This window comes from Rattus norvegicus, chromosome 6 (genome assembly GCF_021556685.1).
Source record: "Rattus norvegicus strain SHRSP/BbbUtx chromosome 6, alternate assembly SHRSP_T2T, whole genome shotgun sequence".
Lineage (NCBI taxonomy): Eukaryota > Metazoa > Chordata > Mammalia > Rodentia > Muridae > Rattus > Rattus norvegicus.
The window spans coordinates 51,370,832-51,397,960 of record NC_141539.1 but is presented as its reverse complement, the minus strand read 5'-3'; the positions used below and the strand labels follow the sequence as shown (position 1 = coordinate 51,397,960).

Here is a 27,129-nt window from a genome sequence, read left to right as displayed (position 1 = left end):
TCCTTAACAGTGTGTTCACAAATGGAAGATTATTTATCCCTCCTATAAAAATTATTATACCCAAATTCAGCCTGTCGGATTGGAATAGTGTGCTGGCCATGATTGGAGAAAAAGTCTTCCCTCTAGGAGGAGTTCGAAAGTAAGTTGCTCTCATGTGGGGGTTAGGAGTCGGGACTGGGGAGAACTGCGTGTCCTACCTTTATTTTAAGCTGGTTTTATTAATCAATCTATTCAACAAACATTGAGCTGTGCAGAAGGCACAGCATTAGAAGGAAGGGCCTCAGACGGCAAAGTGCTCACCGTGTGTGCTGGATGATCTGAGTCTGATCCCTGGAGCCCTTGTGAGCTTTCGTAAAGTTTCTTTTATGAATGTGGGTGCCCTTGCATTTGGAGCATAGATGTTCAGAATTGAGAGTTCATCTTGGTAGATTTTTCCTTTGATGAATATGAAGTGTCCTTCCTTATCTTTTTTTTGATAACTTTTGGTTCAAAGTCAATTTTATTCGATATTAGAATGGCTACTCCAGCTTGTTTCTTGGGACCATTTGCTTGGAAAAAAAAATCTTCCCAGCCTTTTACTCTGAGGTAGTGTCTGTCTTTGTCACTGAGGCACGTTTTCTGTATGCAGCAAAATGCTGGGTCCTGTTTATGTGTCCAGTCTGTTAGTCTATGTCTTTTTATTGGGGAATTGAGTCCATTGATGTTAAGAGATATTAAGAAAAAGTGACTGTTGCTTCCTGTTACTTTCATTGTTAGAGGTGGAATTATGTTTGTATCTTCTTTTGGGTTTGTTGCAAGATTACTTTCTTGTTTTTTCTAAGGTGTAGTTTCCTTCCTTGTGTTGGAGTTTTCCATCTATTATCCTTTCTAGGGCAAGATTTGTGGAAAGACATTGTGTAAATTTGGTTTTGTCATGGAATATCTTGGTTTCTCCGTCTATGTTAATTGAGAGTTTTGCTTGGTATGGAAGCCTGGGCTGGCATTTGTGTTCTCTTAGGGTCTGTATGACATCTGACCAGGATCTTCTGGCTTTTAGAGTCTCTGGTGAGAAGTCTGGTTTAATTCTGATAGGTCTGCCTTTATATGTTCCTTGACATTTTCCCCTTACTGCTTTTATTCTTTTTTGTTTTATGCATTTAGTATTCTGATAATTATGTGACAGGAAGAATTTCTTTCCTGGTCCAATCTATTTGGAGTTCTGTAGGCTTCTTGTATGCTTGTGGGCATCTCATTCTTTAGGTTAGGGAAGTTTTCATCTATAATTTTGTTGAAAATATTTACTGGCCCTTTAAGTTGGGAATCTTCTCTCTCTTCTATACCTATTATCCTTAGGTTTGATCTTCTCACTGTGTCCTGGGTTTCCTGGATGTTTTAGGTTAGGAACTTTTGCATTTCTCATTTTCTCTAACTGTTGTGTCAATGTTTTCCGTGGTATCTTCTGCTCCTGAGATTCTCTCTTCCATCTCTTGTATTCTGTTGGCAATGCTTGCATCTATGACTCCTGAACCCTTTCCTAGGTTTTCTATCTCCAGGGTTGTCTCCCTTTGTGATTTCTTTATTGTTTCTATTTCCATTTTTATATCTTGAGTGGGCTTGTTCAATTCCTTCACCTGTTTGGTTGTGTTTTCCTGTAATTCTTTAAGGGATTTTTTTTTTTGTGTTTCCTCTTTAATGGCTTCTTCCTGTTTACCTGTGTTGCCCTGTATCTCTTTAAGGGAGTTATTTATGTCCTTCTTAAAGTCCTCTATCATCATCATCATGGGATGTGATTTTAAATCCAAATCTTGTTTTTCCAGTGTGTTGGGGTATCCAGGACTTGCTGTAATGGGAGAACTGGATTCTGATGATGCCAGGTAGCCTTGGTTTCTGTTGCTTATGTTCTTGTGCTTGCCTCTCGCCATCTGGTTATCTCTGGTGTTAATTGGTCTTGCTGTCTCTGACTGGAGCCTGTCCCTCCTGTGGGTCTGTGAGCCTATGATCTCAGGTGTGTCAGCACTCCTGGGAGACCAGCTCTCTCCGGGCCAGATTTATGTTCAGAGAGCTGTGCCAAAGGGTTAACTCTGGGGCACAGATAGAGACTAAGAGGATCCTGTCCCCAGTTGCTCCATGCTTCCCAAGCCCTGTGGTCTCCTGACAGGTTCCTTATTGACCAGTTATTGGAGCAAAAATGCTGGTGTCGCCCGTGAACTTAAGAGTATAGCACTCCTGGGAGAGCAGCTCTCTCTGGGCAGGATTTGGGTTTAGAGAGCTGTGCCAAAAGGTTAATTCTGGGGCACAGATGGAGACCGGAAGGATCCTGTCCCAAGTTGCTCTATGGTTCCTGAGCCATGTGATCTCCTGGCAGGTCCCTTGTTGGCCAGTTATTGGAGCAAAAAATGCTCGTGTCACCTGTGAACTTAGGAGTACAGCATTCCTGGGAGACCAGCTCTCTCCAGGCAGGATTTCTTAGCTTTTCCTATACATCATATTTATTCCTATATTTTCCTTGAAGAGAGTTCCTGAGTCTTGCACACAGAGGTTTGTCCCCATATTCATTCTGCCACCCACCTCACAATTCTGTTCTCATTACTCTATTTCAAATCTGCATTTCTCCTGTTTGATTCCCCCCCCCTCATTTATTTACCCTTGGCACTCTTCCCCATCACATTGCCTGCTCACTCCACACTTCTGGTTCAGGCGGGACATCCTCTTTGGCACTCTGCTGTCTGCCCCACAAGACTGAAGATGGCTTTGGGCGAGCCTTCTCTTCAGGTCTCAGCAGTGAACATCACTATCACAAAGCTATGTTTCTCTGGTCTTAGCCTTTGCAATACTACCTCTGCCAGGGGCCCATGGCCTTCCTTCCAAGTTTGCTAGGGTTTCCTGGGCTTGCCACTTCTTAACCAAGCCTTTTCCTTGCTGCAGTATCAGGGTGTACTGCCTCTTCTGGGCCTTGTTAGGTCAAAGATGTTTCATTATGTTCTCTTACCCAAATACTTGGAGAAGTGGTCCCTCTGACCTCACTGAAGAGGCCTCGCTCTTTTCTGTCTAACCCCCCCATATACTTGTTCCAGCAAGGTTTGGATGTACTCCTATTGTCGCAAGGCCATGGCAGGATGAGAACCGACTTCTAGGCTTAAGTTTCCCACCAAAGCCTCTGCTGTGTCACAGAACCTGTTTTGTCCCTGTGACTCTCTGCTGTGTCCTCCTCCACCATGTTTTCCTGCTAGAGTTGAGCCAAGACAAGTGACCAGGCCCCAGGGACAGCACCAGCAGCATCTTGCACTTGATAGGAATGAAATGCCCAGTATGAAATTCCCAGGCCTTGAATCATATTTATGAGTCACCCCGGGGAGATGGCTAGTTCTGTGGGTTCTATCTGCTCCTTGGGTCCCATAGCCACCTGCCTTTCACTCTTCTGGACTTGTGCAGATGGAGCAGGCCATTTATTTCTGTCATAGCTTGCCTCCAATAGCCAGCCTATTCTCTACTCCTTGAAAGTCATTTGTATAGTTAATGATGGAATCCCCTCCTGGAATGCAAGCTCTTTAGGTGAACATCAGGTAGATGTTTGTGAGTCTTGTTGGCATTTTGCCCTTAGTGATAGGTAGACGCCTATGTTCTGGGGTTTTGTATAGGTCTCTCTGGCTACTTCAGAGTGCTTCACTCATTCCTACATGATGGGTAGCCTATTACCACTCTTCGAGACAAACAGATTCTTTTGCTTTGTGAAACCGGTGGTTGAATTATATCTTCCTCCTCTTGAATTAGAGAGCTGAGGCATGTCAGCTCTCAGTTGCTATGACAAAACACCTGAGATAATCACCTTGATATGAGAGGGTTTGCTGCAGTTCTTTGATTACCCTGTACAGTTGTCCTGCCCCACTGCTTTTGCTCCGTGGTGAGATACCACATCATGATCGAAGTACACAGCTGAGGAAGCTGTTAGCCTCATGAAGCAGCAGAAAAGGGGCTGGGGTCTGAACACCGTTAAGGGCCTGACTCCATTAATCCAGCTTCTTTACACCAGCTCTACCTTCTAAAGGTCCCACCATCTCCCAGTAGCACAATGGGCTGGGGACCCTGTCATCTGTACTCAGGCTTTCAGGAGACAGCAGACTGAGCACCTCGTATTCATCTCCATAGGTTGCTCTGACCCTTGACTTTGAGGAGCATTCGTCTCCATTCATGTTGTACCTCCTTATTCTCTTATGTGTAATAGACTGACAATTGAAAGAATTGAGCCTTTTCTTAAATTAACCAGACAGTTGATGAATTGCCAAAGAGTACTGAGTGCAGCCATTTGGTCATGATAAAAAGGCCTATTATTTGCTAACAAATGCTGATTTCTTTCCAAAGTATTGTTACAACAATGTAAGCCAATTTGTATTAATTTTAGCTGCTAGTAGTTAAAATTAATTGAATACCAACTAAGAGCTGATCATGTTCTTGAAATCCTCTGAGGACTTGTGCATAATGAAAAATACACTTTAATTAAAAAGCTCTAAGCAGAAAGTGTGCAGTCCGGGAAGAATAGCGTCCAAATATTTCCTGCCTTGTTTTGTATGCTTGCTGGGGAGTGTAGTTTCTCAGGTATTTGCCATGCTGGTTGTTGTTACAGGTGAGGCAGTGCCGCTACATCCTATACTCCCATATCCAAAACCCCACACCGTTCTCTCTCCGTGTTCACAGATTGTTTACAATGGACGGACATCTTTTGGATGACTCAAAGAGTTTGCAAGACAATTATTTTTATGTTGCTGCAGGACTGGAGTCTTTCAAATCCATTCCTTACTGGAAGTCCTCATGGGTCCCCAGTGAGGTCCAGCAGTGAGTATAACTTGTACCTTTCTTTTAAATTTAAAAAATCTGTCTGTCTGCCTGTCTGTCTGCCCATCTGCCCATCCATCCACCCCCTTTCTCTCTCTCTCTCTCTCTCTCCCTCCCTCCTTCCCTCCCTCCCTGTTCAATTATTTATCTACCTAGGGGGTGAATGCCATGTTATCTATGGGGAGATCAGAGAATCACCTGTGGGAGTTGGTTCTCTCCTTCTTTATTGTGGGTCCTAGGGATCTAACTCAAGTTGTCAGACTCAGTATCAAATGCCTTTACCCACTGAGCCATCTTCCTGGCCTCTGTGCCTTTTCATTTTGAGTGTTGTTGACGTTTACCTTTTTTTCTATATCCTTTCCAAAATATGTTGAGTTCAGTTCTGGTTACTTTCGAGTAGTGAAACTTGATGTGATATCTATCTATCTATCTATCTATCTATCTATCTATCTATCTATCTATCATCTATCAATCATTTATTTATCTTTTTTTTTCTTTTTTTTTCGGGGTTGGGGACCGAACCCAGGACCTTGCGCTTCCTAGGCAAGCGCTCTACCACTGAGCCAAATCCCCAACCCCTATCTTCTATCTACCTATTTATACTTACACATTCTCTTTCTATACGTGCATATGTAAATATGCATGTATATAGATACACATTTTGAACCTTGCATTTCCAAATTTAGTCATAGAGTGATGAGCTGCACAATCTCTGAGAGCCCAGTCTACATTGTGGACACAGATAGGCCAGGACAGTGGTTCTCTGAGAAAGGTGTTGGAGAGGCATGACCCACTGGTGTGTGTGTGTGTGTGTGTGTGTGTGTGTCTCATGAAAGCCTCCAATGCCCACGAGATAGGGAAGGAGTATAGAAGCATGCAAAATGATCACACAGACCAGGGTTTTATGTCTGGTGGTGTTTAGGGGACAGGCAGGTTTGAATCTCAGTTCTGCCACCAATCAGCTCTGAGGTGTGGGGTGAATTTGCATCTCTTAGGTCTTGGTTCCTTGCAGAGCAGCCAGCCAGTTCTTGCTTCATTGGGTAATGGTGAGAGCTGCACAAACAAGTGATAGCCAAGTGCATAATCCATGCTTTGGAAAGCATCCGAACCTTTAAAATGTCAGGCTTCCTCTAGCATTAGACAGAACCTCTTATCATGCCATTGCAGACCAGGCACCACCCTATTCTAGTAAACCTGTGGCCATCTGATTTTCAAAGATGATCTGGCTTTTTCTCCCAAGCCAGGAGATGGCTCCTGTCATTGGCTAGGTCTTTGTTAGAGAGTAGGTCTCCTTTCTCAGTCAAGGATGCTCCTGTAGTTTATAAAGAGAAGGGACATCTGAGCTGAGCTAGAATGTATTAACTGTCTGTCTTTTACCTTTCAGGAGGTTTGGAAGGAATGATAAATACACACAAACCAAGAAAAGAGTAAGTTCTGAAAGGAGAATGATTATTGATCTGTTATTGATTCTGTTGTTTCCTGGTCTTCTGAGAACCTTTGGTGGCAAATAATTTTAAGGGAACAGGGAAGAGCTAGACCTACCCACATTAGAGGGAGGAGGAGGATGGAGTGATGGCTTAGATTTTTCAAAATATAGTGTAACAAGGATTTATAAACATTTTAGCCTTAGAGGTACCCAGAGGTGGTAGAAAAGAAAGGTTAATAAGGCAAAGGAGGATGCAGACCGGTTTAGAAACAGTTCTTTGGGCCGATTCCAATCTTCATTGTCAGGATAGCAGCAGTGGCTCGATCCACTGGCAAACACCATTCAGGAATCAGCAACAGCGGTTCTATCCAGAAGAAATCACGAGACTTTGCTAATTGGCCCAGATTTGCAGAAGCAGCAAGAAGCTTCTAGAACACCACCAAAAGTTCCTTTGGTGCTTTTCTCTCTATGAAGCCATGACACATGGTGATCAGCAAAGAAGGCAAGGTGAACCAATGCCATAGCATCAGCGAAGACCAGCATCAGCGAAGACCAAGGAAGACCAGCAAAGTGTGGCAAGGCGAACCAATGCCACATAGCATCATTTATACACTTTCTAAATATCACATGTTCTCTCAAGTGTCTGCTCTAGCAAACATCGCATGCCCTTTTTTCTAGGTAGCTCCCAGAAAAACACCAAGCATCTGTTCTCAGCCAAAGCATCCTCCCATGTGTCTGCTTCAGCAAAAACATCCTCTCATAAGACATTTTCCAGAAAAAGAACCCATGACACAACTGAATCGCCAAAGAAAACAGATATTTCCACTTCTGGATAGTAGGGAGGCATACAGAGATGGCACTGCAATCTGCTCTGAGAGCTCAGGCACTCAGACCAGCACACTGGGGATTGAGCATAGATTATCTTTTAAATTTGAAATTTGTCTTTTAAAATGTATTTATACTATAAAGCAGAGGCTATTGGGCACTCAGTGGGCATTTCACAAGAACAATATAGAACTTTGGACACACATACCGTCAGTGTTAAGTGGGGTACATTGCAATGTGTGGAAATGCTGCTATGAAAATTAGATCTGCTGAGATCCTGCTTTTTGTACTTACAACACAACTCTGGCTTACTGCAACACCCTTTAAAAAACCACCAAGGGCATTTAACTTGGTCTCTTGTGTGAGGTGAACATTTATATATTTGACTGAATTTGCTTCCAAATACTTGAATTAAGGGAAGAAAAGAAAAAAAAAAACAAAGGAGGGAGCAGCGTTTTGGAGATCCCATGGACCTGTGTCTTGTTTCAACAGTGTTTGGATGGAACAGACGTGGGGATTCCCACTTTATTATCTTCCTGCCACCTTACATGTCTCTCCAGTCACACCTCTGGGACCATCTCCTTGCCGCCTTTGGCTCCTAGGACCAGCCAGCACCGTCGTTGCTGTTAGCCGTATACTCCAGATCAGCCATGACTTCTCAGATTCTTCAGAATTATTCCACCAAAGTGGAAGCTGCTGTGAACCGCCTAGTCAACTTGCACCTGCAGGCCTCCTACACCGACTCTCTCTGGGCTTCTTTTTTGATTGGGATGATGTGGCTTTGGAGGGTGTAGGCCACTTCTGCTAATTGGCTGAGAAGCTCGAGGGCGCCCAGGGTCTCCTCAAATTTCAGAATGATCGTAGGGGCTGTGCATTCTTCCAGGATGTGCAGAAGCCATCTCAAGATGAATGGGGTAAAACCCTGGAGGCCATGGAAGGTGCCTTGGCCCTGGAGAAGAACCTGACCCAGGCCCTCTTGGATCTTCATGCCCTGTTTTTTGAGCCTGGCTTTGTGTATACAATGTCTACTGGGGTAGATTTGGAGTGCTCGTGAGCAGTGGCTTTTGGTAGGCTTCAAAGTAAGTCCTCAAAAGGCTGGAAGAGTCCTTTTTGTGTCACCTCTGGTGCAGTACCCAAGTCCTTCCTAGGCTTGGAAGCCAAGTGACGTCCAGCAGCGAGTCTGGGAAGGAGGCTGGGCTATTCATTTTCATCCTTCAGAAGGAGAATGAAAGAGAGCGGTGAGACCCAGAGAAGCTTCTTGGGTTCCTGGGTTTCTTGTCCTTGTCCACCCCAAGGACCAAGGATTCAATGTGGCCTCTACCCCTGACACCTTTTGTTCTTAATCTGCATATTAGGTGGAGTACAAAGGAAAAGAACCTCTTCAAAGTGACAGTGTACCACCTAAAATTCAGGATTCTGTTTATTATGCCAAAGAGAAAAAGCAGATGGATACAGAACCTTTAATTGAAAGTGGTGCAGGTAATGGGGTGTTTCATCTCCTGCAGGCTAAAAAAAGTGCTTTCTCTTTATGAGTGCATATGTGGTTTACATGTTGTGTATAGTGTACGTATGTGTATTGTGTGTGTATGTTTCAGATGTGTTATATATGTGTGTGTATAGTGTGCATAGTGTTGTGTGTATATATATGTTTGTTGTGTGTAGTGTATGTATGTGTATGGAATAGGTGGTATATATATGTATATGTTTGCCATATAAGATGTATGTATGTGTATATGTATGGTGTATGTATATGTAAGGTGCATGTGGTGTATGTTTGTGTATTGTATAAATATGTATGATGTGTGTAGTATACATGAGTGTATTGTTTGTATATGTATGGTATGCATGGTGTATGTATGTGTGTATTTTTGATGTGTGTGGTCTATGTGTGTATGTAGTGTGTATATGTATGGGATATAAATGTGTATTGTAGTGTACATATGTATGGTGTGTGTGATATAGTGTATGCATAGAGTGTATTGGTATGCACTTCATGTAAAGCTTATTATGTAACCACTTTTCTTAGAACTACTTGATTATCAAGCTTGATAATCTTAGCCTGAGAAGCAGTAGGCTGCTGATAAGATCAGTAACATTCCAAAGCTGAGGGCAGTGGGGGTTTAAGTAGGAAGCCTTGAAAATGCCATTTATAAAATGAATTCCACATTTACATCCTCACCAGGACCACAGATACTCTTGCTGTGTCAACTGAGCCCATCTTTTAGGGAACCTTGAACATAGAAGCCATTTAGCTTGTTCCTGTGTACCTTTAGAAGAGAGATCCAGACCTCACTGTAAAATGAAATAATTATAGTTCTCGCCATGCCTACTCTCATTCTTATTGCTGTACTGTCCTCTCTGCTGCACCCTTTTGGGTGCTGAAGTCTAATGAGGCCCTTTCTTGAGTTATGTCTTCATTTGCAGTCAGACAGATGCGGGGGAGGGCATCTTACTGTCTGGTTATGAACATGGACAGGAAGCATATGAGACATGTGGGAGATGTCCCTCCTACACAGCTCTACCAACAAAAGCAGGTGGGAGAAGACCCCCCCCCCAGCTGCACTACAGACAGAAAACAGGTGGCAGATGTCCCTCCCACATCGCTCTATAGACAGGAAGCAGGTGAGAGATTGGGCAATTTGGGACATCTCTGGACATAGAGATGCTCAAGTTTCAAGGTCTAGGACCTTGGTGGAAGTAGAGATTAGACAGGCACTGCAAAAATTGTGGCCTGCTGAACTGAGGCCTCTACAGAAGCAAAGACAGAGAGGGACAGAGAGAGGAGAGAGAGCACATGCACGTGACGGGGCATTTGGAGTTGGGGACTTACCCCATTTGGGCTTCTGTCTTATGGTAAAAGAGCGCAGGAGCTGCTGAATTGAAACTTTGATACTTTGATTTGGATCAGAAAATTGGGGGTCAGTTTCTCTACTGGTTTGAAAGGATTGTCTGTTTCTTTCCCTCAGAAGGTGATGTATATAAAGCACAGACTCCTGCCAAGGAGGCCCAAGAAGCACTGGAAGTCAAGGAAGACCCAGATATGAAGGTGGAGTTGCCAGTTGATCAGGTGGGTAACAAGGGCTGGTACTGTTTTGACTCAGTTGTGTCAGCCCCGACTTCTCCTATTCCTACTTCAGCCTCGCCCCTAAGTTCTCCCTGGCCTCTAGAAGGTTCTGTGTATGACCAGTTAGCTACTTACCCATCCTTAGAGTTCCCATGTCAGACATTTTTTTTTTTTTGGTCTGTTCTTCCCTTCTCAAGCACTTCTGATGAAAGAACCATGGACAACTGTCACCTGTTACTGTTTCTGCCCTTGTCTAAGTTGTGAATGCCACAGAAGAGGGGTAGCAGTTTGTTTTGCTCAAGATTGACACCTCAGTGACTATTAAGGCTCCTGCCATGCACACAGCCCTTCAGCTTCATCCATGGGAGATTGGAATGAGAAATAAAAACAGTGTTCTCCATACACTTACCCATAGATGGAGGTGACTCATGAGGATGGCCAAGGAAGGGCTCCACATTGGGTACCTGGTATAGTACCCTAGGTCTGGTCTCCTCTGCAGGAAGAGTGATGAATAGAGAGTCTCAAGATAGTCTCAAGGAAAAGGAGGGAGAAGTAAGAAGCATGGAGAAGGGAAGGGATGGTGACTTTGGGGCTTCTAAGCTGATGACTAGATAGAGGGAAAACCAGTGTGAAAAGGGAGCCAAGAGAGGGCTGCAGGTGTGGACCTCAGGGAGCTGGCAGGTGCAGGGAGGGATGGGAATGAAAGGCTGTGGTGCTAGCAAACTCTGGCCTCACCTGCTCCATAAGAGTTTCTGATTCATTTCAATAGCCTGCACCTGGGCTTCCCTCATTCTGTGAAGGATTGTTCTAGGTAACCCAAAATCGTACAACTTCATCCTAACTGTCCACCACAAGGTGGTAAACACCACCTCCTGTTGTTAGCCTTGGGGGTGAAAATGTATAATCTGGGAAAGGTGGGTATTAGCATGTGGGCCCCACTTACACGCCTCTGAGCCAGATAGGCATAGCTGCTCTTGGAATCAAGGGCACCACCCGGGGAAGCACTGGGTCCTCCCACTTCTTGGGTAACCCAGCACTTGAACTTGGCTTCTGGCTCTGTCATGCCCCTCCTATAGCATGGTTTTAGCATATTTCAGCCATTTGCTGGCTTCCCACTTCTTGGGCATGGGTCCTTTCCCAGTGTGTGTCTGGCTTCAGTTTTCAAGTTACAGTGTTGTTATTTACTCTCCCTTTGACATGACAAAAATGAGCAGATTTGGTCCCTCCTCCTTTTTTTTTTAATTCAACAAAGCTTTATTCGTTATTTTTAACTTATTTACAAATGTACAGTCACTTGAACTATTTATGCATCTTCACCAGCAGGTGGGGGCTTCTCTCCCTTGTGTTCCTGTGTAAATTGCTTGGGCTCTGTGCTTTGAAACCAGCTTTATAAGTGATTTTCTAGGCAGCTCCTGCAGGGAACCCCAAAGCCAGGGAACCCCAAATCCTTAGTCTCTCAGAGACTGCCGCTGGGCGGTAAGATCAGACTGGGGACTTGCACACAGGTTGAAGTGAGCTTGTCCTCAGATTTACCTTTGGACTTCTTTTGGCCTTGCTCCTAGACTGATTTATTGGGCCATTGTCTGTCTTTTTGTCATCCCTGAGTATCAGACTCAAACTCAGAGAGCAGTGACAGCCACTGCAATTTCACTAGGATGTTGGACAAAAAGCCATTTTTCTTTTCTTTTTCTTTTTTTATTGGATATTTTCTTTATTTACATTTCAAATGTTATTCTGTTTCCTAGTTTTCTCTCTGGAAACCCCCTAACCCATCCCCCGTTCTCCTGCTTCTGTGAGGAAGCATCTACTCCCTCCCACCTCTTGACTCTGGCATTCCCCTACAAGCTTTTATAGGACCAAGGGCCTCTCCTTGCATTGATGCCTGCCTGACAAGGCCATCCTCTGCTACATATAGGGCTAGAGCCATGGCTCCCTCCATGTGTCCTCTTTGGTTGGTGGTTTAGTCCCTGGGAGCTTTGGGGGATCTGGTTGGTTGATATTGTTGTTCTTCCTATGGGGTTGCAAACCCCTTCAGCTCCTTCAGTCCTTCCTCTAACTCCTCCATTGGGGACCCCGTGCTCAGTCCATTGGTTGGCTGAGGGTATCTGCCTCTCTATTTGTCATGCTCTGGCAGAGCCTCTCAGGAGACAGCTATATCAGGTTCCTGTCAGTATGCACTTGGCATCTGCAATAGTGACTGGGTTTGGTAACAGTATGTGGGATGCCATTTTTCTTTAAAACTCTAACCATTTAAATATTTTTGTGCCTTTTAGAATCTCATTGTAATGAGAAAATTGTTGCTCTCTCTACAATCACTTTTATGTGATGTTGGTCCTTGTTATTGATGCATTATTTTATATGTTCTGTGTTATAAATCAACATTTCCAGCATGAATTTTACTATTTATGTCCTTTTTATTTCTTTTTAAATGCAGGGTTTCACTGCATAGCCCTGACCACCCCGGAATTAGTTATGTAGATCACAGAGATCCCTCTGCTTCTGCCTCCCAAGAGCTGGGATTAAAGTGTCTACTATCATGCCTGGCCAACCCCACTGTAATTGAGGATACAGTGTACAGTGGATCTGTGCACTTCAGTTACAAATGCATTTGACACCCATCGTGTTTGACACTGTGGTGTGGTTTTTCTCACGGTAGTATAGTATGGTCTGAGAGGAAGGAAAGGGCCAGGCAATAACTCAGGGTTTCCTCTGGAATGAGCTACTTTGGAGGAAGAAGAGTTAGGCAGTTGAGGGAGGTGGTCTCTCCCTGTACTCTCCCTGTACACCATCAGTCCATAGTGAGAGATGCTTGGAAACAGGATTATCTACTGATTTTTCTCTCCCCTGGGAAGGGATGGGGGTGCTGCAGTGAAACCAGACGTTCTGTTCTAATGGTCAGGTGACAATGTGAGTGCTGGCTTTGCAGAAGCAAGGGGGTGTGGCATGGAGACCTCCTAAGGGTGAGCTGATCAGCTGACCTTCATCTGTGTTTACCTGAGTGACCTGGGAAATTGAAGGAAGAGGTTGGGGATCAGGCCTTGTTGTCTGGTGGTGTTGGAGAAAGTGGGTGTGGGAGGCTTGTTTCCTGCAGAGCACACTGGTTAAGTTACTTCACTCAGTGTACACCACTAACACCACCAGCACCATGATCTCATTCCTCCAGTGTTTATGAAATGCAGCAGAAATGGGCACAAGAAACTTTGTGTGATACGGTCAGTAGACACAAAGTGCAGTCAGGCAGAGGGACACTTAGGCCACATAGAAAGACTCCTTCCTCCACCCTGGGTTCTTCTGATCTTTGGAAAGACTTGAGATTTGGATGGCTAAAGGGCATGGGTTTCTCTGGAAGCAGTATACACCTCAACTTCTTTTTTATTTTGATAATGAAAATACCTTGGCCTCCAGGGCCACTGAATCATTGCCTTTTCTTTGTCCAGAGTCTAGAAACTTCCCACAGAACCCAGTACCTTTCTGTCATTCTTTGGAGACATTTAAATCTGCACAGAGGCCAAAGAAGGGATTGCAGATGATTGCTTGCAGGATAGGAAACATGACTTTAGAGGCTGATTGTCAGTCTTCTGTGTCCAAGTTCATTGTGCATTTAAAACTTTTTTTAGATGAAGTCTCACTATATAGTCCTGGCTGGCCTGCTACTCACAGAGATCCACGTGCCTCTGCAGGCATATGTGACAAAACCTGGACCCTTCCAATTTTTACTTTATTTATTTTGTGTATGTATATGGGAGTCTATGTGCCACAGTGTGTGTATAAGTCAGAGGACAACCTGTAGGAATCTACTCATTTTCTATGTGGGTCCCGGGGATCGAACTTAGGTCATCATGCTTGGTTGCAAGCACCTTCACCCACTGAACCAGCATCTCACTGGCTTTTCACTGTGTATTTTGACTCAGATTTCTACAATGTTCCTATCTTTTGCCTTTAAAAAATTCCTTTTTAAGTTGTGTCCTCATATATTGATAGAAATTTATGACTACGTCCACATGTTTTTGATCATGCAGGCCTCTTCTTTTGTCCTCCAACTTCTATCACTTGGCTTCTACCAACAGACATATTTACAGTTGACTTCTGAAGAGCCTAGTTTACAAGCATACTTTAAAGAGTTTACATTATATCCTAACTTTCAACTCAGAAGTTCATTTTTAAGTTTTATTTGTTCTAATTTTAGGTGTATGTGCTCATAGTGGCCAAAGAGGTTGGAACTCCATGAAGCTGCAGTTACAGGCACTTGTGAGCCACCTAACTAGGGCACTGGGATCCAGCTTGGGTCCTCTGCAAGAATAGTATAGCCCTATCATCTGGGGCTCATGATGGCACCAGTCCTTTTGATTCCTGCTGTCGTTTCCTCTCTCTACTCTTCTTTTCTCCCCTCCCCCTTCCAACTTATGCATATCTTCATATCTTCCTGCTCTTTTAGTGTTTAGAGCAGTGAGCCATAACCGGGCTATAGTCTGAATGTTCTCCTTGTTCAAAACCACCAAAAAACTTAGTTTATTACCTTTGAATTCAGCCACTCAATTTGTTTTTCAAGACAGGATTGTACACGTGTGTGTGTGTGTGTGTGTGTGTGTGTGTGTGTGTGTGTGTGCAGCCTTGGTTGTCCTGGACCAGGCTGGCCTTGAACTCAGAGATTCACTTGCTTCTGCCTCACTAGTACTGGCATTAAAGGCACGCACTGCCACCATCCAGCTCACATTCAAAAGATTTTTAACACATAGTTGAACTAGCCAGATTATGTAGCAGGAAGCAACATGAATGACCTGAAGTCCTCTTGCCTGTAGGGTCTTTGTTCCACTTTGAAACCTTATTAGCAAAGTTTTCATTGTCTGAGTTCTCTTGGAGTTCTGCTTTTCCAAACTCCTACCAGAATGTTCCACTAAGCTCTGGTTACAGCATTCTATGGTTTCTTTATCCTGTAGCTTCTTCAGTTCTTCCTTATTCCCCCACAAATCAGTTGCAGAAAACTATGACCCACATGGTCAGGTTTACCACAGCAATAATCTGGCTCCTTGGTCCAGTTGTCTGCATTTGTTACTTTTCTCAATGCTGTGAGGTAGTGAGAGGCACAAGAACCAACTTAATCAAACAATCTTGGTTGGGAAGTAATAGTGAATCATGATGAGTTGGTCACGTTTTATCTGCACCCAGGAGACGAGTGCTTTGGCATTCATATGTAATCACCAACGTTGAAATGATGCTTCATTTAATGATGTCGTCTTAATGAGATTTTCTATTGCTGTGATGAAACATTATGGCCAAAGCAACTTGGGGAGGAAAGGATTTATTTGGCTTTTGACACTTCCGTATTGTAGTCCATCACTGAAGGAAGTCAGGACAGGAGCTCAAATAAGGCTGGAACCTGACAAGAGCTGAGGTAAAGACGATGGAGGGTTGCTGCTTACCGGATTGCTTCTTATGTTGCTCAGTCTGCTTTAATATAGAACCCAGAACCACCAGCCCAGGGGTGGCACCACCCACCATGGGCTGGGCCCTCTCCCATCAATCACTAATTAAGAAAATGCCCTACATCTGGATATTATGGAGGCATTTTTTCTCAACTGAGGTTCCTTTCAGATAGTTCTAGTGTGTGTCAGGTAGATATAAAATTAGTCAGCACAGCTCTCAAGTGATGAGTAATGACATCTTTCATGGATACGATTGCAGTTTTTTAAATGTGTTTAAGGATAGACCGATTTCTACAGTTGCAGACTCCCTCTGTGCAGATATGGTTTTAAATTCAATCTGCACATAGTTCTATTTCAAAAGACAGGGATTTGTGCTATTCCTAGGCGATAAGTCCTCCAGGTGAGACTTGGGGAAGGTAGATTGACAGAAACATGAGGGACTGAGCCTGATATCTGGTCTGTGTAGCTGAGCCTAGGCCAATGGTAATGAGCAGAAGCTTGTTAAGCTCCTCGTTCTGGAGGATGGGAAGTCCAGTGTTCAGATATTAGTGAGTGACTTCCTGCTATGTCATCACATGACGGAAGGTGAGGGTAAGATAGTGAGATGGGGAAACTGCTTTCGCACAACATCATTGTGCTGGGACACTCACACCCACTACTGTTAATGAGGGTGATTGTTCATCAGGATGGTGGGGAGGGACAAAGACTCAAGCCATGGTGCTGATGGCCGTTGGAGTTCAAAGAGTCACAGTGGAAGTCGAGTCTTTGCTTTGACACCAACACAGCACATTCTGACTGCACCTCCTGGGCTTATCAAGTTTCCCTCCACAGAGTCAAGAACAAGTCGCTGGCTAAGTTGAGATGATGGTCTCATCAGGAGAAGGTCAGCACAGGTTCCTGTTCTCTGAGGATTGCCTAATTAGAAGACTTGTGTGGAGTAATGAAACCTTAGAGCTTTGGGGCCTCTAGGTATGGAGAGTGGATCAGAGGAAGCCAAGGGAGCTCCTGTGGGTATTTGCTTTAGTGAATTGATTAAAAACACAATTAGCTTCTGCATTCAGGCACACCGTCTGCAAAGGATGGAGCGCTCACAGAGCAGACTAAGTGTGGAGCATGTAACTGTCACAGAGCACCCGAGATACATGCAGAGGCCTCGGCAAGATGGAAGGTTCTAGAGGTAGCAGGTTCAGCTCCTCTGGTGTGATGAGTATTTCCGTTCTCCCATCACCCCTCCTGGCTTCCTCTACACACTGACGACTTTGGTCTCAGGCTTGCTAGCTCAGGGGGCTGCCTCAGCTCTGTGTCATGTATGAGGCAAGACTGCTGTTGAGGAGGTCAGAGGCTGCCTCATTTCAGTAGAGACACATTCTAGTCTGTATCTAGACCATTCTAGTCTGAATCTAGTCCTCCTAATGGCCAGGCAGAGGCATTTGTGCCCTGATGGTCAGGCAGGTTCACTTCTGCGGTCTGACTCCCCTGAAGTTTATGACTGATAAACTTGAAAAATAGTTGCAGCTTAGTTTTTAAACAAAGAACAAGGTAAAGGCTGGCTCTGCGATTGGCAGTGTCACGTCAGGTGGTTAGCGTTTATCAGAACTCATGCTCTTTTCTCAGCACCGGGGAAAGATGTCTGTCCTTCTGCAGCTTCCCTAGGCTTTAAACAGGGGCACTGACCCCTAAGAACCACTCAGAAGCTTTGAGCTTTAATAAGGTATCTTGTCCCCCATCCCCCATATCCAACTTCTCCTGCTTTTGGGATCTCTCCTATCTAGAATGTCAAAGCCCTCTTGTTGCAGGCGAACATGGACCCTGCTTTGGCCTCTTGCCAGGGGCAACAATCACCTATCCAGCAGGTGCAGAACTGGCTTTTCCAAGGAGTGGCTTCTCCTATCTTCCTCCCCCTTTCCCATCATGTCATCTGCTGGTGCTATTCCTGAGCCTACTTCCACACTCAGTATGCTCAGTAGCTCTACATGGTGACTTTCCCTCCCACTGGTACCTCCAGCCACTCTTTTCCCTCAGAACACTCTCCTCTTCCAGCAAGTACCTTGCTGAGCCAGCACCCGACTTTCCTTCTGCCTCTGGTCACATCTTTCTAGAGTTTGGTGAAGGGTCTGCATTGGGGCTTCTTTTCCCACCTTGTAGGCTCCTAAGACTCATCTTCTAACTCTTCCATATCCACATAGTGCTTTTGGAGCTTACCCACCCTTTCCCTGAGCCCATCACTCATTTGGCAGCATCTCATGGCCCGAGCTTTGCATTCTTCCTGTTCCCTGCTCTGACCATCCTGCAGTCCCAGAGCATTGTGCCTCACCTGGGGTAAGTTTTGCAGTGCCGGCCAGGCTGTGGGCATGCACTTCCAGTTCCTTTTTTGCTAATTAGCGTCCTACATCCTTCACATTTTAAGTCATCAGAGGCAGGCTTTCACTGGCCTCTATGTTAAACACTGTTTTGCTCCCCCCTGGCCCTATGTGTCTCCATCACACTCTTGACAGTTCCAGCTCTGTATTCAAGTACTGATGGCTTAGTGAGTGTTCATTTCTCCAGATGACTTGAGCTTCTTGAGGATGTGTTAGTTTGCACTCAAGATCTCTGGCATCTCTAACAGAGTGGGATTCAAAAGCAGTGGGTGTCCCTTTTCTGTTTATTGGATGAATGAGTGACATAGCATTGGTTGTCACATCAGATACCCTTTGAAGAGTTTTGAAAAATCTGTTTTTAGGTAGTTTGCACAGTCCTTGCACATAGGATTAGGGTTACTTGTTTGTGAGACTGTAGGAATGTAACATCCATGCCACCCTGGTCTAACTAATGGTGAGCTAATGAGATTGGGGCAGCCATGCCCCTTGACTCTAACATAGCTTAGGACAGTTGGCAGCAGGGTCCTCAGGGCTTTTTACTCAGGGTAGCTCTTGGACTGTTTTCAGTTCTTTACTGTTTTAGCTCAGGTGTACTGTGTGTCCTGCCTTCCCCTGCCAGTGGGGACGGTTCCAGACTCTTGCCTTGACTCTGTCCTTTGCAATTAGGACAGTAGAGAGAATCGTTCCTCATTGGGTGTCCTGGGTGATGTGATGAAGGGACAGGGTTCTGCCTAGCCTCCTGAGGGCATGTGGTACACACACGTGGCTTGCTGCTGTCAAGTCAGCCTGTCTCAGCAGATGTGACACTGAAATGCAAGTGGCCCACTGACAGAACTGCTCAAATGAGAGTGGGGAGAGGAAGAGGGTGCTGAACACTGATAGTTGCCCCCCTGCCTCTTTCTCACACATCCCGCAGAAGCTGAGGGAGGGCACGTTGCTCTGAGACGCTGAGAACAACCAGGCTGCAGAGGGTACCTACAGAACGGGAACAGCCCTTTGGCTGTCGTCCTGTAGGTTCACCAAGAATTAAGAAGGAGCTACTGTTTGCTAACCAGAGGCACCTGGCATGGCCACAGCATTTTAAATTAATGAATCAATCAATTACAAATATTTGTTGATATGTTTGTATTCATGCATGAGGGTGTGTGCTTGCCACTGCATGAGTGCAGAGGTCCGGACAACTTTGGGTGTCAATTGTCATCTTTCACATTGTTTATAGAGCATCATTTCTGAACCCTAGGCCAGTTGATTCAGGAACTGATGGGGAAGTCTCCTACCTCTGTTTCCTGTCTCACAACAGGAGCATTTGGAGTACAGATATGCACATCGGTGTCCAGTTTTTATATGGGTTATGGGGATTTGGACTCAGGTCTTCAGACTTACGCAGCAAGTGTTGATTTACCCACTGAGCCATCTCCCTGGATCCTTATTTATCTGTTTGTTTGTTTCAGGTTCAGGGATATGCTATGTAGTCCAGGCTGGCCTTGAGCTTTCCCTAGAGCCCTGACTATCCTCAAATGCATGGTATTCCTGCCTCGTTCTCTTAAGGTCTGGGATTACAGGTATTGGGGTTACACGCCTGTCTCCTGGCCTTCCTGTTTTCTCTCTAAAGATTTCTCCGTTTCCTTGGTGGAACTACTTGGAAACATGGAACAAGCAATCCTGTATTCGGAAAGCCTGCACTTCCCACTTCCAGTTCTGTCCGCACGGAACTGGCCTGCACAGGCACAATGGGTTCCCATGCTCTCTGCTTTGCAAAGGAGTTTGGCACTGAGCATGGGCTCAGCTTGACCATGTCCTTTCTCCCCAGGCACCGGCTGAAATTGTTAAAGAAATCGATGAGATAGGCAGTGGCAGCCCTGGCCTTGAAAGCGGCATGGTGAGTGAATTTCCTTTTACTTTTGACAACAGCATTCCAAACCACCTTCTTGTGATAGGCTGGGCAGAGCTCCTGGTTGATGGTCAAGGATCTGGGAACACAGGCTGGTCCCAGATCACAAACGCACAACAGGGTGGAAGCACTGTGTATTTCAGGATGGCACAGGGGTAAGTCTAATCTCCTCTGTGCCTGTCTTAAATATCCTTTCACTGCACTTCCCATCAACATGGCGTAAGCTTTCCTCCAACAGGTTTTAGGCTATAGGCAGGTGGGGGTGGTGGAGTACAGCGGCTTCTGGGAGGGTAGCTTCCTGCAATGAGACAGCCATCCACACTTACCAGCAGGTCCTATGTCCACAGCCCTTGTCTGGGAGGTCAGACCGTGTGGTTACCAGCAGATGGCGGTTCAGGTTTGTGCAGGACACAGATTTCTGCCTGTTCTTCCTGTCCAGGTGTATTGGAAACATCGTCTGGGGAGGCAGGTGTTCCGGGGTCTCTTGAGTCCAGGTGGTGACGAGTCTACATGATATGTACACACTGGGAAAACAAAATATACTTTACCTATGCAGTCATGATTATGTTGCTAAGGAGTGAACGCCGTGGTTTGCTTTCAATGTTCTATCTCTAGGTGTTTTTCAAAGTAGTTTATGTTTCAGACATTTGGCCAGGCTTGACATGGCGTCTTCCTCAGCTGCAAACAAACATGGGCTTCAAGGATGATGGAAGGGCGCCAGAGATGCCCTAGAGTTCCTGTGTTTTCCCCCCCGAGTTTGGCAAGTGGCCTTTGAAGGAAGTTGAAGGAGCCACAGGACGTTTGTTAGGTTTTATTAGACACACTCGAGGAGCTTGGGAAATCTTAAGGAGTCAGAAAAAATGGCATCCTCATAGAGTATACCCTTCTTCTGTAAACGTCCCTAAAGGGCTTGGGTTTGGGGGTGGTTTTTAGTGAGGGGGTTACTGGGTGTAACTGGTGGAATTGGGGGTACTTTTGAATGAAGAACAAGGGTTAATTTTAATTTCTCGGGTGTTGTGGAGTGAGGCTATTCTGGGAACAGGCGTAATAAGAAAGGAGGTTGCCCCAGAGAATCAAAGGTTAAGGGTGAAAGGGACGACTTGTTCCCACAGGGATCATAAAAAAAGAGATGATGCTCTTGGGTTTATGGCAGGGATGCACATACATCTCAAAGCTCTCCTTACAGGGCATTTGCACCATGTCCACCCTGTCACCCTGATTCACGAGGGGAAATCTGGACAGGCCCCTAGGAGGGGTTTCATGCATTGGTAACCTAGTACTAGCCTATGATAGATTTAATTTTATAGAAAGATTCAAAATATCTCCCTTAACAAGAACACTGTTGCAGGAGTAGCTGCATATATAAGTATCCCATCTCTAGAGAAGGGGCCAAGGCCTAAGCTTTGGGGTGGAAGGTGGCAGAGAGTAGGCACTCTTCCTTCTGCTGACAAGCACTAGGAAGGTTATATGGGCAGGGCAGGTCAGGTCAGGTCAGGGCAGGGCAGGGGGGACATGCTGGGACACCCTGAGTACTTCCAAGTGCTCTATGGGCATACACTAGTGCTGGCCCAGCTCTTTAAAGTAGACATCAAAAACAGAAGAAAAAGAGGGAAAACAACAGAAAACAGCTTGTTAACATCTCAGTATGAAATCAATGGATTTCAACCCAGATTTGAACCACACCAAAGTCTGAGTAGTCCCTGCAGTGAACCCCACCGGTAACTGGTTTTTCTTCTTAATAGATCTCTGCTGTCGGTTTTCCCGGTCCATTTCTCACAGACAGGGGAGAACCAACTGCCTGATGTTCTGCTGGGTGTGTTTGGTTTTTCCAAGTCTGTGCCCTCTCCTTGCTTCCCGGCATGCTCTGCACGAGTGTCTCTGCTGTGCTCTTTCTCTTTTTATTGGTGTGAAACACCCCACAAATTTGAAATTGTTCGACCCTAAGATCTTCCAAGCCATGTCTTGGAAGGTTCTGAGTGATCAAGCGTTTGTGTGTATTATCATAGTGAGCATTGGCTCCAAGAAGCCACTCTCCACTGGTTTTCCTGGCCAGCAGGCCATTGTGCTATAGGCCCATTCTTAATGAGTCGTTCATTGGTGAGTCTATTTGTAGGACATTTGAGCCTGACTGGATTAAGTTTCTTAGACACGGTAGTGCTGGCTGGCCGGTGTTAAGATGGATGATGATGTCCCTTGGCAGCTGAAGTGGTTTCATCATTTCACATGTCTTCCAGACTTGTCTAAAAACTTTGAACTACTTGTGACAGAGTCATTCAAATTAAAACATACAATCCAAAAATAAAACGCTAGTCACCCCGTGAAGCTGTAAGAGACACTGTTAGTATGAACAATATCTTAAAATATATTTCTGATATTCGATGGCAGATTTTTCTATTTTTTTTGATGGTATCGATAGTTTTTAAGTACCGGACCCAGCGGCATTGCTTACACTCATGCTCTACACACAATCTATTCCAAAGACAGTTTCAGCCACCACACAGTCCGTCCTGGAAGCAGACTCCCTCTCCTCTGACTCCTCCAGTTTCGAGGATCAGCGCTAAGCCTTTGACAGCCTCAGCCTGAAGGAGCTTTTCAGATGAATTTGTTAGGATTGAGACCCTCCTTAGGCCCAGGAGTTGTGGACAAGTGTGTTCATTTTGTTATATGTGTAAAATAAAAATAAAAAAAAAACCTATAGAGCCATGTGTCCGTGTGAGAGTTCTTCCTCCTGAGGACCCTGGAATAGGTGTAGTGTGCAGTCACCCACCGCCCTGACAACTGTGCTCAGTACTGTCCCCATCATCAAAGCGGAAAGTTACTAACATTCACGGATGGGAAAAGCCCTTCTGTGAAGTAAAAATGAAATGGGTACTTTGTCCTTTCACATGCTCCAACTTGTCTTCATTGAAGGTGACTTTAATTACACTGGGTGAGTACTATTGCGCTCAGGTGGACTGGAATACTCCCCAGCTTTACAAATCACATTTATTCGTGCTTTTGTTTACTTACTTGTTACGTGAGGAAGTACTGTGGTGCACATGTGGAGGTTGTGTGACAGCTTGCATGAGTCAGTTCTCTCCGCCCAGTCTGTACACCCTGGAAATAGAGGTCAGACCATCAGGTTGGTGGGGAGCACCTTGAGCAGTTGCACCATCTCACTAGCCCTGCTCTCCAGCTCGCAGTGTCCTGATCTGTGCAGCACCACTGTTAATAACTTGTACAGAAGCAATGCTTTACAAGTCTGTACTACCTGATCATTCTGTAAAACCAGATGTAAAGATTTTGGAAACATGAATTTCCTTTTGAAATAGAGAAGAAAAGTCTGATTGGCAGTATATGCCCAGACAACATGATTAGGACTCTGTGGAGAAAGCCTGCATTCCCCACCCCTCTCCAGTGGGGTCTGCAGGCCAGCTCTGTAGGGTGCCACAGAGAAAGCCTTCCACTTGGAAATGCTAAATTTTATGGGACTCCAAACGTTTCCTGACATTGAGTTGCCAATCTTTAATTTTTTTTTTTAAGTTTTACCTACCTTGGAGATCCTATATGAAAATTTCAGGGGCTGGAGGAATAACTTAAAATGTCTGCTCTGAAAGCACAAGGACTTGAGTTTAGATCCCCAGCACCTACATAGACACAGAGAATGATGGTGTGCACACTTGTCCTCGGTGAATGTAGTGAGCGTGTGGGGTGCGGTGTGGAGCCAGGCAGAGTCTCGACGCTTCCTGGTAAATCATCCTAGTAAAATAGATGAGCCCCAGGTTTGGGAAGATCCTGTCTTAGAAAATAAGGTTGAGAGAAATCTAGGAAGATACCTTACATTGACCTATTGATCTCTGATATTTATATGCATGAGTAAACATGTATGTATACCTGCACATACCCACACAAACATGCATACATTAAAACACACACACACACACACACACACACACACACACACACACTCCCCTCTGAGAGGGAGCATAGGAAGAACTGACTTTAAATTTTAGATGATGAGATTCTCTCTCCCCAAACACAGACTTTGTAACTTCTTGCTCATGTTGTACTGTACAAGCTGTCTGTCCTGTCCTCTGTCAGTCCAGTTTTGACACCCTCCATAGGTGTCTGCCATCTTCCTATGTTCTCCAGGTTCCCCCATGAAGGTTGCTCTCTGCTAGTCCAGCCTTCACACCCATCATTGCTCCCTGCAGAGTCTGCCTTCTTTTCTCGGCTCTCTGGATTCCCTGTGTGTGTCTCCATGGCTCTCCAGCTATTTACTCTTCTCATGCCATCCGGTCAGTCTAGCCCTTACTAGAGTTATCTATATACCTGAGCTGGGCTCTAGTCATGTCCTTGTCATCTTCAGCACTCCTCCCATTCCCAGGCATGCAGAACTAACTGATCTTGAATCTGATGGAGAACTTGGCAGACACCAAGTAAACTTTGAGCAGCCAGGAAAGCGGCGTGGGGCCAGTTAAAGGCAGAGTGCACTACAATCAGGTGTTGGTCTCAAAATTCTCTATCACGTGTAAGGAATGATCATCCCCAAAGACATAATGGTTTTCTAAATGGAAAACCAGTCTTTTGTCTTTGCAAAAAAATTAATGAAGTTAAAACTCAACCAAAGCAAATAAGAAAGTACTTGTGATGTGAATCAATGTTTCTTAATTTGGAAAAGCTCCTAATGTCATGAATACAGTCCCAGCCCAATAATAGAAGGCAGATGAGAAAAGTAGGAAGCTCGCTGAAATGACAGCTCAAGTTCTAATCTCCATGTCCCAGTCCTATTTAAGGAAGAGTGAGTAGGCAATGTGGTGTTTGCTACTTGACCCAGGTCGATAATGCCCAGTGCTTAATAATAATTTCTTATAGAGTGTCCTTGCAGAGAGCTGACAATATTTGTGTAAATATAGAGACAGAAAAGCTGTAGTACTTTTTAGGTTGGCTTGTGAATTGGTGCAGACTTTTAAAGATTATATTATAAAGGTTAAATTATGTATATGTGCATATTTGCATATGGGTTTGTACACATGTGTATGGTGCTCATGAAGAGCAGAAGAGGGCACCAGATCCTCTGGAGCAGGAGTTACACACAGTTGTGAGTATCCCAACATGGGTGTTGGGAACCAAATTCTGGTCCTTTACAAGAGCAGCAAGCACTCTTAAACCCAGAGACATCTCTCCAGCCCGTTGGTGAAGCCTTTCAGAAGTGGAATTTTGCTTTTTATTAGAATTAAATCCACACAGTCTTTCCAAGCTACCAAAATGATTACTAGGAATTGCCCACAAGTATAGTAGTTGATAACAAGTGGTAGAGACAAATGTGACATTCACTCATGTAATTTGTGACTCTGCCATAGAAGGAACAGAAGAGCAGTTGACAGTGAAAACTGTCAGTTGATCTGGACGTATGGGAGGGTGGAACTTCTCAGAGGTTAATTAAGCAAAACCAAACCAAAGTGCAACAGAATAGAAGGCTGTTACCTTCTTGGGGCTGTGACCATGTGCTGGTAGAAAAACACATGGAAGGAAGACGTTGGTGAATCCTGCTTTCGGAGACTCTCCGCCCATTATGGCCTTGAAGGCAGAGCACAGTTCACAGTGGTGGGAGCACATCGCATGTCAGGAAGAGGATATAAAACTGGAACCAAGGCAGTGTGTAACCTTCTCACGTGGCCCAGTTCCTCTACATCTAATCTGCTAAAGCTGCCATGGCCTCTCTAGGCAGCCACAGCAACTGGGGAGCACATCTTCAAAACATGAGCCTGTGGACACACTCAAACCCCACAAAACATTTAACAAGCCAAACATAAAAAAGTGTTTAGAAAGGGAAAAGCATATGCTGAGGGAAAAGGGAGGAGGAATTAGGAAGAACAGGGCAAGCAGATAGCAGCCTGGAGCAGGACTTAGCATGAAAACTTGTATTTTTGATGAGGAAGAATTTGAGCTGAGAACGGGAGAAAAGCCAGGGGAGGCTAAAAATTTATTTATGGTACCTTTCTTCAGATACTTGTTGACCATATATTTCTTTTTAATAATAGGAAAAGGAAATGGAAAGGCTTTATGAAGATATTGACAGAAAGGTTTGTATCAACAAACTGTAGCTTTGTGTTTTTCATGAGGAAGACAGGGTACTCCCTGGATCCTCAAACCTATCAGGTGCTTCCTAGGAATGCAAATTCCTTACCTGTCATAAATTCTGGCCCAGTTCTTGAGGTTAGAAAACAAAGTCAGAGGTAAAGAAACACCCTCATAGCCTTCCAGACAGGAAGATGCTCTACGGGGAAGACAGCCTTAGGCTGCACTTCCAAAGAGTTTTCCCTGAGGAGGCACACTTCAATTTCCTAGGCAGGGGTAACAATTTCATGTTTTCCTTGCAGCGTGTGCTATGAGGGGCATGTTATCTCCCCTAGGTGTGTGTGTAAGTCCCAGATAGTGTCCCCTCACCTTCAGTTCTGCAGCAGCTCTGTGTTAAGTAGGATTCAATTAGCATGGTTGCTATGTAAATGTTGATAATGGCTTTTGATTGAGTGTGTCTAATTTATTCCACTGACCCTTCGGTTCATTTGGGCAGTTTATTGTTTCATCGAGAACATGGAACATGTATGCAAATGTAAGGTCAGTTATATAATCAAAGCTACCATGGGTGGCTCAGCCTAGAGCCTTATGTTGGGTCCACAGTTACCAGGATGGTGGCTATTGGAACTCACCTTAAAACCTCAGGTTCTACTTCTTCCTCTGTTAAAGTTTCATTACATAATCGTAACAAAATCTAACTCCAGAGTGTTCATAAAACCTGCTCAGGGCTGTTGCTTTCTTTGTATTAACTGATTTCTGTTACCTTTGTATTAACTGGTGGTGGGCGACTAAGTGAGCTCCAGGCTCCTTAGACTATAATGTGTGGACAACCATGCTAGGAGACACTGGTGTGCTGTGTCAGCTCTTCTCTAGGGGTCGCTGTGAAGTGACTTGACCTCTGTACACCTTGTACTTTAACCACTGTTTTCCATGTTTGTAGGCTCCAGGGTCAGTGAGACCCAGACCTATAAAATGTGACCTCTCTGTGTAAGACAGTGATGATGTGACTGTACTTAGATACTGTTAAGCCACACAATGACTGTTTGTGTACCTCTGCTCGAAATCAGGCTGGTGGTCATTAAACCCTGAGTTAAAAAGCAGGGCATCAGCTCTGCTATTGGTCATCCTGTCTGGGGAACAGTGCTCAGTCTTTCCAACAGGGCTGGAGAGACAATGGTGTACATAGTGATTCCTCATCTGCGTAAATGGATTAAGTGTCAAGCAAGCCTTTGGAAAAGCCATCGCTTGTCTGGCATATGTGTTATTTGCTC

At 44.8% G+C, this 27,129-nt stretch overlaps 1 protein-coding gene across 3 annotated transcripts in view; it reads left to right on the top strand.

Annotated features, from left to right (window-relative positions):
- Window positions 1-22,431, top strand: part of Dcdc2c (doublecortin domain containing 2C) — a 40,088-nt gene extending 17,657 nt beyond the window's left edge. Inside the window, exons 4-10 of one of the 3 annotated variants that reach the window (XM_087554266.1) lie at window positions 11-139; window positions 4,672-4,809; window positions 6,194-6,236; window positions 8,416-8,539; window positions 10,027-10,127; window positions 19,718-19,786; window positions 22,267-22,431. In XM_087554266.1, coding sequence (XP_087410392.1) covers window positions 11-139; window positions 4,672-4,809; window positions 6,194-6,236; window positions 8,416-8,539; window positions 10,027-10,127; window positions 19,718-19,786; window positions 22,267-22,359 — 697 coding nt within the window. In that variant the 3' untranslated portion in view covers window positions 22,360-22,431. 3 annotated transcript variants of the gene reach the window in all.
- The last annotated feature ends 4,698 nt before the right edge of the window (window positions 22,432-27,129 follow it).